This window comes from Epinephelus fuscoguttatus, linkage group LG11, assembly GCF_011397635.1.
Source record: "Epinephelus fuscoguttatus linkage group LG11, E.fuscoguttatus.final_Chr_v1".
In the NCBI taxonomy this organism is placed as follows: domain Eukaryota; kingdom Metazoa; phylum Chordata; class Actinopteri; order Perciformes; family Serranidae; genus Epinephelus; species Epinephelus fuscoguttatus.
The window spans coordinates 16434612-16449761 of record NC_064762.1 but is presented as its reverse complement, the minus strand read 5'-3'; the positions used below and the strand labels follow the sequence as shown (position 1 = coordinate 16449761).

Here is a 15150-nt window from a genome sequence, read left to right as displayed (position 1 = left end):
AAAGTGCGTAGCCTATACACCGATTTAAAAGGTGTTTTAACATTTCATCAGCTAAAATGTGCATCATACATCTGGCTTGGTGCTATTTCCTCTAAAAACATCACAAATGATGGCTAAGGGAGTCTTGAGTCTCCTTAGCTGGGCTAGCTGTGGATTCCTAATCCAAAAAGTTATCAAAGTACCAAGTAATTAAAAAACAGTCCACTGCAGAATAGCCACTGTGTGCTAAAACATGTTAATGAATGCTCATTTAGATCTGTTAGTAATATTGATATGCTAAATTTGACTTAAAAGGCTGTGTTACCTTTATTAAGAGGCTCAAATATGTTTCAAATAGGTTTTATGGCTTTGCGGGTTTTGGCCAAAAATGGCTCTTTTGACAGTAAAGGTTGCTGACCCCTGATTTTGACTGTAGTCTAGTGATGATTGCCGTTGCTGGATGAAGCTGTTTGGAGGCACCTGTTGCCATTAGGTTCACTGCACACTATAGATAGCAACTTCAAACCAACCGGTCCTACAAAAGGAATACCACCCGCCCCAGGTTTTCTGTGTCAGTTTCTTTGTAGTAAATTAAAGAACAACTTTTATTTACTAAAATGCACCATGTCAACATAACACAATCTAAACAAATAAAGGTGTTAGAACTAGATTTTGACACAGGACCATGAGATTACTTAATAACGTAGGACCCAATTTATAATAGTGTACTTCAGTGGTTAAAATTCCCAGACAAATGTGTGAGTAATCAAATGACCAAAAAGTAACTGGCTGACACTAAATTTGTGACCTGCGGGTCAGTTTCCTGCTTTGGTATGATGACTCATTTGTACTAAAACTAAAGGGTAGACCAGTATTTTTTACCATATACACTACAACTACAAATATATACACATATTTAAATTAAGACCAAACTACTCCAGTTGTGAAGTGCTCTGTTACTGAAAGCAGTAACTTCCAGGAGTCTGCTAGTTGCATGAAAGACAGTCAGTCACACAACTAGGGATAGACCGATATGGATTTTTTAGGGCCGATGCCGATACCAGTTTTTTTTCCATCACCCTTAGCCGGTTTGATTATGGACTGCCGATTTTCTTAAGCTGATATTTGGGGCCGATACTGCTTTTGCTCCCTCAATTTACATAAAAAAAAAAAAAAATGACACAATGATAACAAATATTACAGGTGTCAAGTTTAAAATAAGAAACATTTATTGAACAGTAAAAAATAAAAAAAAAAATTGGAAAGTTGAGGTAGAACAGATAGAATATTATTATTATCATTATTATTATACATTCAAATAAAAAAAAGAGTTCAGTGCTCTTAAATCTTCCAGTAATGTCTTTATAAAATAAACAAATATTTAAGCTGAAGCATAAATAAAACAACAACTACTGTACACAGTAGGATTCAACAGCTTCGTTCAACTTAACCACATACTTTCAAATGAAAAAAAGTGCCAGGGAAAAATAAATCCGCGAACCCACCCGCGTATCGGCCGATGCCGATACAAGTAAAAAACTCAAATATCGGCCCGATATATCGGCCGGTCGATGTATCGGTCTATCCTTACACACAACCCCCACACAAATAGATAGTCTTTGAAGTTGGGTACTTGTACTAATCAAACAACCAAAAAATAACTTGTTACCCTTGATTAATCTAAGTGATCTTTAGAGGTGCTCCTAGACAGATAATGCATTTATACAGTGATTAAGGTGCTTGTCCAACCTTGCCGTACATGCAGTCGGCCAGTATATGTAAACCCTTCTATAATGCACAATCTCTGCTGCACTATCAAGTATTATATTTTGTATATATTTCACATCACGTCTAACGATCTTGGTGGATACTGAGAAGTTTAAACTTTCCTAGCAGAAACAATAGGTGCATATACATTCTTTCAGAGTGCATTTTCAACCTGACACTAGTTTCTGTGTACTTCAGATCACAGGGTTCACAAGAGTGTAGCTGCACCTTAAAAAGAACCCTCCTGTGTTAGTCTTCTCTGGTGTGGAGGACTCACACACCCAGGGCACAAGACATTCAGTCAGGAGTCTGGATTTTTAAATGTGTCTATTATATATGCCAGATTGGGGCTGTTGTTTATTAAATAGCGATGATGTGAAGGTGATGAAGGAGACTCCGCTGACACTGTCTTGCTTGTATAAAGAAAGGTTTATTACAAGAAGTCCAGCATCAAATCAAGCACCTAGGATTGCCTGAGAGAGGGTTTGAAGCCAATATGAGCTGCTCTGAATAACAGCTCCAACTACCCTGCGTATATAGGTTGGTTGTTTTTGTGAACTTTGAGACAAAATGAGACAGGTGACAGAGAGACGATCTAGATGGAATCCAACCTTTCAACCTAGCTTATCAATCCTTGACCTGGGCCATAATAAATTCTTGACCTGGGCCCCTAACTGACCATATCAGACCCAGGACATCAAATACCATGTAGAACTTCAGATACTACACTGTAAAGACAGTTGAAAACAATCTGCAGAAATGCAAACATTTCAGGCATGATGAGTCAGCCCATTTAAGGATCACTCTACAGGTGCACCCAGTCAGTCATCAGGGCTTGACTGACCACACATGACACCAGTTGCCAGCAGGTTAAGTCATTACAAACAGCACAGACATGTTCTCATACAAATTTGTCCATCCATCGTGTACACTGGGAATGGGACTCACTGGTACAGAGAGACAATAACACTTCAGATCATACCTAATAATGTTGGTGGGTATGAAGTTTAAATTTATATTTTATTAGCAAACATTATCAGGGGATTTACATTCTGTCAGACTGCATTTTCAACATATTCCTCCTGTATAATGCGCAATCTCTGCCCTGCTATTAAGTATTTTATTTTAGATACACCTCAGATCATGCCTTAGTGAATATAAAGTTTATTTTTTAAATGCATCCCCTCTCTTTTGTCTCGTTTTTAGTGTTTTAGATGTCACTTTCACTTATAAATGCTATAATTTAATTGCACCATTTGTAGCAGGAATGTTGGGGCACTCAAACACATCTAAATTTAGTCTAAATGGAGGCAAAGGTGAACTTTTCTGCCTCTTTATTCACTCAGTGGACTTTTATTTTGAAGGTCTCTCGCTCAGCCAATCAGGTGTCAGCTTTGTGTAACCGGAAGCGATGGCATGAAAACAAACGCGCCCCATCCCGCTACAGTTGCACCAGTCGCGTGACGTTACAGGTAATTACGCTTCTGTTTCTGAGAGTATTTAATTAATTTACAACTCACACGGTGATAACTTTGTTTTAACAGAAGCGTTAAGTGAGGCGGCGAAGAAATACTCAACCGGAAATGATTTATTTACTGAAAACAGAGTTGTTTTGTAAGCTAAGGTGTCGTCTCGTGACGTGATGTAACTGGTTATATACCAGGTTGTATAATGCTTAATTACACAGTATATGTTTGCCAGTTGTTGGAAAACGTCTGAGTGTGTCGATATTTTACTTTTGTTATCAGACAGTTTTGACCGCCCTCCTGCAGCCATGATGAAAGCTCTGGGACAAGTTTTGTTCTCAAGTGGACTGCAGAGCCCCAAATACTCAGAGGAGGAGAAGAAGGTAAATGTTTCCCAGGTGAACTTGCAAAACAGGACAGTAAACCTTTGGTCTGTTTGTCACACAGACATGTGACAGCAGATGTCAGTTAAGTTTGTGCTGAAATGTTAAATCAGCAGTTTACATAATCAGCAAAAGCCCAAGTTTAACTGGAATTTTCAGTTATTCCCTCTTCCCAAAAGTGGGGATTTGCTTCTGTTTTTATAGCATCATGACTGGAATATTTGGGGCCTTTGAGGTTTAATAATACGACTAAACAAGGCACTTGAACACTTGGGACTTATGATAGCTATTTTCAAAGTTCTCTGTAGAGCTAAAAAGATTAGCCCATCAAAAGAAAATTAATTGTTTCTGAAAATCAATTAACCACGTTCAAGTGCCAAATGATTGCTGACTCCAGCTCATTCATTTTAAATTGAGTGTGTTTGGACTGAGTGTCGAACAAAACAAGACGCTTTAATCTTTGAATATTGTGATTGGTGAAAATCTGTGACCAGTTAGACTCTGTTTTGCTGGAGTGATAGAATAATAAAAATAGTATTGATGTATTAAGCAAAGCGTGGGGTTGAATCATTTCTTATGTTTTTGACAGTGTCTTAAAAGAATACGTGACCATCCCCTCCTCAACACACTCGCACACAAATTATTATTTGTGCACTGTGTTTGTGACGAAAACAGTTTTTCTTCTATTCTTGATGAATGAAATTAAAGAGAGAAGCATTTAACAACAGCAAAACTATATTAAAACATCCGGTTACAAACTCTCACACAACTCGTGCAGTATTATCCAAGTCTCATTTATTATTTGAGCCTATCCCAGCTGACATTGGGCGAGAGGCCGGGTACACCCTGGACAGGTCGCCAGACTATTGCAGGGCTGACACATAGAGACAGACAACCATTCACACTCACATTCTTGAGACATAATTCTTGATCAGTTAGCAGGATATGGTGCAACATGAACATTTGAACACACCTGTATTTATATCTGTGTACAACAGGTTCTATAACATGTGTTATCACTCTTGTCATGACATAAGACAATAAAAGTAAGACAGGTAGCTTTCATGATACTGTCTACGGACATTTTTTTTTTTTTTGCTCTTTTCTTTTGGTGGTAGGTCGTCTTCACTGGTGCTTTGTTGTAATTTGCTCCGTCTATTAAAGTGATCCATTGTCCCGCTCATGGCTTTCTCCTTTTAAATGTTATCATCCCTCACACTGGCTGCCAATCAGGGCTTCTGATGTGTCATGCACAATTAGTTTTGAGTTTGCCTCTTTATTAAGAAACAGGTGCACACAACATACTGATATAGACAATTAAAAATTCATTCATAACTGATTGTGCAGGTCCAGTTGAATATCGCAGTAAAAATGTGTGGTTATCACAAAATCCCACAGCACACCTGGATTGGCATCACGGCACACCAGTGTGTTGCTACAATAATTGAGAACCACTGAATTAAATGATTCAGAGATTATTCTTAAAAAATGATCAACAGATTAATTTATTTATAGTAAGTATGTGCATATATGTGTGTGTTTTGCAGGGAGAAGACTATGAGATTCGTACCTACCATGCCACCAAATGGATGAGCACCACTCTGAGTGGGATGCAGTTGGATGCAGCCATGAACGCTGGCTTCCGCAGGCTCTTCAGCTACATTCAAGGCAACAATCACAACAGTGAGTGTCATCCATTTTGTTCTCCTCCTTTAAAAGATGGGAATTATTCATCTTCACTGTGTACCACCCTTGTTTTATATTGTGGTGCTGTATGACAAGACAGATATGGCTTCCATTTGTATGCCTTTCACTTTGCCAACCAGTAAAAAAACTTAACTCCCAGAAGGCAGAGCTTTTACCACTAGGGTTGCACACAGGTGTATTGCATACAGCCAGTGATTAGACTGAGATTGTCCATTGTTGCCTCATGTATGCTCTGATGAAGGTCAACGGCAGAAGCTCAGAAATAAAATGAGACACTGCAGACATGTAAGTGTGCGGACATCTTTTTCTACCAATCTTAAAGTGCCACATTGCTGTATGAAAGGTAAAAAGCAAAAGCAGGTCTGATGTAACTTAAGTTATAAAGGTCGTAATGTTATGTTTGTCAAGAGAGGTGTTGTGTTGCGAGGCTTTTATTTTGTGTTGTAATAAAGCCATGAACTTAACAAACCAAAATTAAACTTGATTAAACACAATCACTCAACTTAATAATGTTCAAATGCTGCAGAATAAAGTTATGGATAACGTTGGCGTGAAGACAAGGGAGCGGATGCATAAATGCAAGCGTGGATGAAAAAGTGCACTTTAGTTCTTGCTCAGCACTTTGTTACAGCGGCGCTGCCTTTTGTCTTACTCAGCAGTTCACAGCAGCATTATTTATGAGAATATATATTGTTTGTGCCGTTGACTACTGAGGTCTGCAGTGTGAGGAGAGTGTGATGTGTAAACCTGCTGTTTAATCTCCTACATCTGCCACGTATTGTGCGTATATGTCCGCCATCTGTTCAGGTGGCGTTACGGAGGGAGGCTCTGATCCACCAGCTGGAGAGTTTGTTTAGAGAGTTTAATATCTGTGTATCTTACAAAAGCTGATTACTCGGTCAGACATCATTCTTACATGATACATTTTATTTCACTTTTTTCAAGTGTTCTGCCTGTGGAAGAATGATGTTGTGTTACAGCCTTTAACCTCAGTCAGTCATGGAAATGGATGATAGTAAAAGAGGCATAGAGATCAGGCTGCTTGACCTTTGTCATGAACGCACTCCATCTTTGGTCTCCCAGTTGTGGTGGAGGGAGTACAGCTGCCCAGATAAGGGTGCCAAACTGGCTCCGTTGCCATGGCTGCCACGGTTAAAGGGAAAGGAGTCTGTCCTATGCTCCATGCTCAACAGACGAGGGTGTCTTTTAGATATGTGCATTTTGTTAGAGACAGTCGAGGGGATTGAGAGCGAGGGCTCTAGAACCCATGGTAATCAAGCGGGCAGGTGATGGGAGTTTGATTGCAGAAGAGGATCCAAGAGTACAGGAGAGTATATGATATGAAGGAGTTCAGACACGTAGGAAGGGACTTGATTATGAAGGGTCTTAAAGGTGAGAAGCAGGATTTTGAACAGGAAGCCAGTGAAGCTGTTGGAGAACAGGGGTGATATGATCTATGAAGTTTATGGAGACACTTGAGAGGGAGACCAAAGAGGACAGAACTGCATTAATCAATACGAGATGTAACCAAAGAGTGAACGAGGATAGCAGCGCTCTGAGGTGTAGGTGACGGGTGAAGATGATTAATATTTCGTAGATGACAGTATGCAGACCGAGTAACCTTATTGATGTGGGCCTCAAATGACAACGTACAGTCCAGGATGACACCCAGACTCTTTACCTGAGGGGATGGGCGGACTGTTGAGACGGAGATTGAGACAGAATAACCTTGTCTGGGAACGTGGAGTAACACGCAATACTGTTTGGGTTAAATGCAAAACACAACTTCAGAATCTCTGGATGATATTACGACATTAGTGTTCCACTGTATGTTGAGCTGGGATGCGTTGGCAGAAATAGACTATCACATAAGACGTAAGATAAGACAGACTCTGTTGTCCCGAGGGAAATTTGTCTAGGATACATGCGGTACCTGCCGTTCAAAGATATCCACACACTCAGTACGTACTGTGCATGTACACACTGCTGTCAAGGGGACAAAAGAGTTGTTAAAGTGGTTAAGCCTGCACCAGGGGAGAAGTTGGTACTCATGATGGAGGACATGGGTGGGGTCTGAGGTAATCTTCTGACCCTGTCTGATAATGGTTTGCTCAAAGAGAGACTGGAGTGTGGCGTGCTGCCTGACTCCCATGACTTTCATGGCTCTCTGCATCAGCTTGGCGATCTGGGCCTTCAGTTGTACACTGAAGTTGCCCAACCAGGCTGAGACGCCACACTGCAGGAAGCTCGCAACTATGGCATGATAGGAGAGGAGCAACACTTTGTGGTTGACTCCAAAGACCCTCAGCCTGCGGGGGGAGTGTAGGCGCTGTTGGACCCTAGTGCTGACCACTCCATGTTAGTTTATGGTTGGTGTGTATGTTTTGGTCATGGATAACCACTGGTGAGAGTTTTCGTGTTTCCGTCACCTTAAAATGAGCTGTTTATGTCTACAGAGTCTGACATGTTACATCGGCATGTTTCTACAGTAGCTCAGAGCGGGGCCTTCGAGCCAAACGGCAACAGAGAAACACTGATTTGTAACGCGAAACTACTTTATTCAGTCTGTTTACTGGTTAAAATCACCTGCTCCATTCATTTTGAAGAGGAAGAGACCTTTGCAGATAATTTGGCTCCTGGTATAAACCTCCTGAACAATGAACACTGAAGGAATTCTAACCAGGAGTTTGCGCTCGGCACACAGGAGAAGTTTCAGCTGGTTGCAATCTGCAGTCCTCACTGCTAGACGCCACTTAATCCCACACACTGTTCCTTTGAACTTAAGTATTTATTTCCTTGTTCCTCAGAGGTGAAAGTGGAGATGACGGCCCCTGTGACGTGCCGCGTGGACCCTGGAGCCGGCCCCACGTGTGAATCTCAGTTCACTGTGTCTTTCTACATCCCAGAGGAGCATCAGGAGAGTCCACCGGAGCCGAGCGACCCGGAGGTGTTTGTGGAGCACAGGAAAGAGTTCACAGCTTATGTCAGGTAGAGTGCAACCGAGGCATCCTTTGATAATATATTTAATTGCTACTTTAAGGTGACATTATGTAAAAGTGTCAAAATGCAACTTGGTCCTCTTATTACTGTACATGTCTGACTGTTTGCACACACCATAACAATCAAAAGAATAGTTAGAAGAAAGCTGATAAATGACTTTTAAATCCCAGATATGCAGAACTTAAACTGAGATTCTTCTTTGTCTTTCTTTCAGGACGTTCGGTGGGTTCGCCAACGAGAAAATGAAGCGCGAAGAGCTCCTGAAACTCATTGAAAGCCTGCAGAGGGACGGTCTCCAATATGTCGACAAGCCGTTCTACGCAGCTGGGTACGACAGTCCCTTCAAACTCACCAACCGAAGGAACGAGGTCTGGGTCCTGAAGAAGACACCAGAGTAGGAAGAGTAAAGGTCATGCAACACTCTGCGCACTCTGTCAAATAGGCACATGGTGAAAGAAAGAAATCTACATCATCATTTGATAACACTTAGCACAGCACTTCTTCTTAATGTCTAAAGGGAATATAAGTAATTGCTTTTGTAGAAACGTGATAAACAAAATGGAAGTTTTTAAAGGTCACACTGACATTTTTCCACATGTTTGACTGTGTGTTTACTTTGACTGAAAGTTACTGATTTAAACTCACTGAAGGTCTTCACCAAACAAATAATAACAGGAGCTATCAGAGGTCATTATAAACAAATAAACCTTAAGGGAAAACTGGATACAGTGGACCAATATGTCCAGCAGGTGGAGCCAAGTAGTTAAGAAACATATCTCTCATTTGGTGCATCCTGTCATGACAGAAACCACAAGTGCCTCTTTATGTTTTCATAACTGTTTTTTTTTAAATGCACTAATTTGCTGTTGCTTTTTATGCAGTAGCTCTTAAAGGGTAATTTCTGTATCTTTTTCAACCTGGACCCTATTTTCTTATGGCTTTGTGTCGAAATGACTAATGGGGACAGCAGTTTTTGAAACTGGTCCAGGACTGAGCGAGAGGGCTGCAGCAATATAACCACTCACTGTACATCCATTATAAGTGCTTGTTTTTGCCACTGACAGGCTCAGATTTTTATTCTAAGTGTCTGACAACATTATGGAGATGGACCTTTTTGTTGAAGAGTAAGATCATTTTGTTTTACCAGAAACTGACCCAGAATCACCAAACCCACGAGGCTCCATTTAAATAAACAGTCATTTTATCGCTGTTCCAACAATCACCATCTGGTTGAAATAAACCCTTAATGCATCCACTTAGATGACAAATATGCTGCCTCTATACACGCTAAAGTTAACCTTTATTTAAAGGGAGTCTGGTAGCTGTGGCGACGGCGATTTCAGGGCCGTTTCTGGTGAAACAAAACAGATCTTACCCCTTGTACTTAGAAGCCAGTTCAGCTTACCCAGGATATCTTTTCGTTATCTGGTTTGACTAACCTGTCACATTAGCTGTCTGGATAACCGGTACTACAAAGCTGGTTATCAACTAGTTCAGTCAACTCTGGGTTTTCCTATCCAGCTACGAGAAGAATGTTCATGTGAAAGAGGCGGGGGTGGTAATTACGAGTGACATCAGAACCATGAATGAAGTCGGCTGAAATGAAACGGTACCAAAAGTGTCTGCGACTATGAGACAGTAAAATGTCAGTTGTGTGGGATGTAAATGATTTTCTGTAATCTTATGACATAAAATGTAAAAATATTGAAAATACTATCTAAAAAATTCACCGTTGCCCGAGACTTAAATTACTTATTATTGCTGTGGGCCTACGTGACATTAGTACAGAGTATTTTTTGCTATGTAGTTGGATGATGATGAATCTACTCTGAATATGTCACATAAAACACTTAAACATAATGTCAGACTGTTTCTGCTACTGAAATAAAGGGTGGAAAAGTAGCCTAAAGTTAGTGACTGATGAAGTGTATCTGACCCAAATGTGGCATTTATAATAACAGGAGCCAGTTAACAGTGTGTGGATTATTGTTGTGTCCTAGTTCTCATCATGTAGGTATATAGCAATAAATGGGATATTCATTTTTTTGCCTGAGACTCTGGACTTTGGTCCTTGGATACTTTTTTCTTCAGTGATCTGATTGGTCAGAGGTCGTGGTGTTTATAGCCTGTGATCCGATACTCTGGAGCATGTTAGCTGTTAAGAATAAGTTACCTCCCTAACTTCAAATCCTGCTTCGAAGTACACGCCTAATGTCTGTCTCTGTAGGGATCCTTTCCATAATGTTGTCCGACATTTATAATAACAATGTGAGCCTGTCAGTAGCAAAAAAAGCACTTGTAGTGGACATACATTAAGGGTGTGAACATTCCTCGAGGGGTTACATCGTAGCCTGTTTCGCAGCTGCCGGCCGCAGCGCTCTCACTCAATACTGGACCCCTTTTTAAAAGTGGTTGTTCCCATTGGTTACTCAGACCCAAGATAGGGTAAAGGTTGAAAAATATCAACATTTTCCTTTAATTATTTGTGTCTTCAAGATCACATTTTTTTTTTTTTTTAGAAAAGTAAAACATACTCTCTTTTTGTTAGTGCAGCTCAGCAAGGAAACATTGTTCATGACAGAGGGGCTTTTATTTTACAAAAGGACTCATTTTAATATGGACATTCACTTTACATGTTGGACTCAGACTGTAGACTTTGTCCCCCCGTCACTGACACTGAGATCTCCTTTGGACAGGAGGAATCATTACAGCCACCGATCACGCTCTCAGTGTACAGATGGTGTTGAGATACGTGTTGAGATAAACTTGAAGGCAAAAAACGAAGCTGTCCGTTAACTCTGTAGGTCACCTGCAAACACTGACAGCAGGTTCTTCCTCCTGTCAGTCAGTGTTGCTGCTGTGAAGGTGACTCTGACGGCCTGCCTGACAAAATGTTGGTGGATCCCCCTTATCTGATCTCAGACCTTAATTCCTGTCACCGCTATCGCACTCGATACGGTGAGCAACTGAGCCATTGTAAATCTGGATCAGTCATACCTGCATTACTGCAGTCACAACAAAAAACCTTTCCCCTGGTAAACTGAGTGTGTAGTTACATGCCTGTGTGCTGTTAGGCAGAGATGTGGACTTGAGTTTCAGTGACACTGTCTTTGGATAGTCCACCTACAGATAGTTGAAATTCACCAATTCAGCCATGTCACTTTTTCCATGTGAGATTATTTTTTCAATTAATCGACCAGTTGTTTGATCTATAAAATGTCAGAGAATCGTGAATGATGCGATCAATGTTTCCCCAAGTCCTCAAATGTTTTGTTTTGTCCACAACCCAAAGACATTCAGTTTACTGTCATAGAGGAGCGATGAAACATAGACAACAACAGGAAATATTCACATTTGAGAAGCTGGAATCAGATTTGTCTTTTCCTAAATAATCACTCAAACTGATTGTTTTTTTTTAGTTTTGTTTTTTAAGATATTTTTTGGGGCATTTTTAGCCTATAATGGATAGGACAGACAAGTGTGAAAGAGGGAGAGAGAGAGAGAGGGAGTGACGTGCAGCAAAAGGTCACAGGCTGGAGTCGAACCCGGGCCGCTGCGGCAACAGCCTTGTACATGGGGCGTCTGCTCTACCACTAAGCCACCGACGCCCCACTCAAACTGATTGTTGATTACTAAATTAGTTGGGGATATATCAAACAGGTGACAACTAATCGAATTGTCATTGCAACTGTAGTCTCCAGATGTTTGATTGTAGAATATGTTAGATAATTGACTACATATTCCAGAGTAATCTAGATCAGTGGTTCCCAACTACTTGATTTGGCCATGTCTTTGAGCTAGTTTATTGTCTCTGTTCAGTAGCTGTCCATTAGTCACTCACTCCACAGCAGGAAACAGCACTATAAAATAAAAGCTCTGTGCTGGAAATTCACTGTACTTCAAATAAAGTGTGTTTTTTACAAACTTGACATGTTTGCAAGTCACTTGCAGTCCATTCAGAATGGACCTGCGACCCACTTTTGGACCGCGACCCACCAGTTGGGAACCACTGATCTAGTGGAATTTGTTTACTCAACCAATAGATCAAATTCAACTAAATAAATATAAGAACAGTTGGTGAATTGTCTCCATTTACTGTACAGATAATTTGTTAAACATCTACAGTAGAAAGTGAAACAGCTGAATTGTTGAATCTCATAAAATAAGCTTTTGAATACTCTAAATAAACTCTATAAACTATCTGTAGGTGGACTATCCAAATTAAGTGTCACCCAAGTCAGAAATTTGAAGACGTGAGACTTGACAAAATCACAACGACTTTTACCTCGACTTGGACTGTAACACCAGTAACTCGGGACTTCATTAAGACTCGAGCCATTTGACTTGAAAATACCTGACACATTCCTCTAAGCCCAAAGATTAAAGTGTGCCATAAAACGATTCATGTCCCGAATCACAATTCATCCCCACCAAGATGACTCTAAATTCTCCAGATTCACTTTGTTTGAACCAATCTGACAGCATCCAATCAAGTTGCAGGAGAGAACCATGAAGCATGTTACGTTACTGAGCGCCATTTGAAAAATGTAATAATAAAGATGATTTTGTTCGTGTACAGAAACTACGCTGTGGTCAACATAAAAAATTGCAGCATATAAAATGTGCAGGTTATAACAGGCCGAGACACAACAACTTATAATAAACTAATTTTAACAAGTACTCTGTTGTTAAAATGGCATTACATTTGATGAAGAGCATGTTATGACTCATTTAGGACTCCCAAAGTCAAAGTTTAGGACCTTGGACTTGAATGCAAAGACTTGAGACTTACTTGTGACTTGGCCCCACCTCTGTTGGTGGATGTTAGATGTTAACAAAGAGTGACACTTGTAAGCTAACATTAACACTGTGCCTTTTAAATCTGAGTTAACGTCCTTTTACACATTAAATCATATTATCATCTATCATGTTTACATTCAGAGCTCATGATAGACGTCGTGTGTTTTTAATGGTACTTAATGAGGGAATGATGACATAAGCACTGCACTGATGTATGAATCATGGGAGATATTACTTCCCTCCAAGTGATGTTTAAGAATGTAACATTTATTATCTCATCAATAATAAATACACCTATTAATTTATTACAAAATTATAAAATTATGTTTCAGTCGTCTTTATTTCCGAACAGGATTCCTTCATGTGGTGTGGATCACAAACAGCAGAGCGCCTCAGAGTGAGCTGTTTATCTGATCTGTAGTGGATACAGTTCAGTCCGTCCTCCACACTCTGATCACCGTGACCTTTTTATCCGCCGGGTGAAATCCTCGCCACAGTTCACTTCGCCCTTTATCCACTCTCACCTTGTCCTCTCATTCTCTCTCTCTCCCGCCGTCAGGTTCACATCTGCTGAGTCATTCTTTTTATTTGTGGCAGAATTGTTCCCAATATCATGTTCAGACGCTCAGCAGAAACAACTTCTTTTTTTATCCTCTGAACACACACACACTTCATCTGTTGTTCACCAGTCAGATTGATCTCATCGGCCGTGCTCAGTGAGGTGAAACATGGCAGTGGATAGGAAACCTATAATGAGGCTCACTGTTTAATTCCAGTCGTGTATTTTAATTTTATTTCCCCCTCCAGCCTGATGGAGAGATTTGGAGACCTTGAGTCAGGGTACATGTGAAAATACTTCAAAATATTTCTGCTGACACATGAGCTGGACTGGTTCAGTCAGTTTGTGGCAGTTTTAACAAGTCGTATGATTGTGATTTTTATGAAGGCCAGTATTTGTGTTAGTGGTTGTTTTCTTCGCATGTGTGTTAAATATACTTATATGTTTGTATAACCCTGCCCTTCCGTGCAGAGTTTGCATGTTCTCCCAGTGTCAGCGTGGGTTTTCTCCAGGTGCTCCGGCTTCCTCCCACAGTCCAAAGACATGCAGGTTAATTGGTGACTCTAAATTGTCCGTAGGTGTGAATGTGAGTGTGAATGGTTGTCTGTCTCTATGTGTCAGCCCTGTGATAGTCTGGTGACCTGTCCAGGGTGGTCTTTGAAGTGTCATAAAGTAGTGAAGAGCTGATACCTGAATGCAACATCTCACATCGGCTAACCCCCTTTTTATAACTGCTTTGTCGTGCAAAGATAAGATTTAAGTTTGACAAAACAAATGTGACTAAATATGTCTTGTGACAAAAATACTTATTTAGTCAGTGTTGAGTCTCTGGCACAAACGAAGGAAATAAGTATAAGATGCCTCAGAAATGGGTTATGATGAGTCATGTTAATTCACTCATCCAGTGTTAGGTTGGATTTGTGAAGAAAGCTTTGTTTTTCTCACATGCCTCCGGTGAATGAAGAGTCCAAAAGTAGAGGAATTTTTTGATGAATTGAAGTCATGGGGGTTTGTTTACAGCAAAACTATATCAAAACAATTGTTCACAAACTCTCACACAACTTGCGCAGTATAATCCAAGTCTCATTCATCCAGGCGTATGCTCAGTACTTCTCCAACAGACAGCCCTTTCCAACAGGGAATTGAACTGAAAGTGAAACTTATCTATGCTCTCTTCAAAGCCAGACTCCACTGCCAAAAACAGTAATTTTACCTCGCTGATTTTGTTTTAAATGTAGATGTTAACAATGCAGCTAAGTTGAATTAAAAGAAGTTCTTTTGTGAGAGATAAGATAATCCTTTATTTATCCCACAGTGGGGAAAGTTGCAGCATTACAGCAGTAAAGGGAGAGTGCAAACAGGAAGCAACAAAGCAGCATAATAAGTACGTATTGGTAAAAAGAAACAGATCTGTATGAGTAAACTCTAAACATAGAACAATTTAAGTAAGCAGCAACATTTTTCTTAGGGCCCCCATAAACAAATACAA

General features: G+C 40.3%; 1 protein-coding gene across 1 annotated transcript; it reads left to right on the top strand.

Moving 5' to 3' along the window:
- The first annotated feature begins 3149 nt into the window (after positions 1 to 3149).
- Positions 3150 to 12687, top strand: hebp2 (heme binding protein 2). Its single transcript, XM_049590911.1, has 5 exons — positions 3150 to 3218; positions 3495 to 3595; positions 5143 to 5278; positions 8110 to 8290; positions 8517 to 12687. The coding sequence occupies exons 2-5, from the start codon at positions 3521 to 3523 to the stop codon at positions 8698 to 8700; spliced, it is 576 nt and encodes a 191-aa protein (XP_049446868.1). The 5' UTR covers positions 3150 to 3218; positions 3495 to 3520; the 3' UTR covers positions 8701 to 12687.
- Positions 12688 to 15150: the final 2463 nt, after the last annotated feature.

What these genes read in the sequence shown, in the direction of transcription:
- hebp2 (XM_049590911.1), top strand. Translation starts at nt 3,521, where the DNA reads ATGATGAAAGCTCTGGGACAAGTTTTGTTCTCAAGTGGACTGCAGAGC. An exon ending in ACTCAGAGGAGGAGAAGAAG is followed by an intron (nt 3,596 to 5,142) that starts GTAAATGTTTCC and finishes TGTGTTTTGCAG; the next exon opens with GGAGAAGACTATGAGATTCG. An exon ending in GAGTTCACAGCTTATGTCAG is followed by an intron (nt 8,291 to 8,516) that starts GTAGAGTGCAAC and finishes TCTTTCTTTCAG; the next exon opens with GACGTTCGGTGGGTTCGCCA.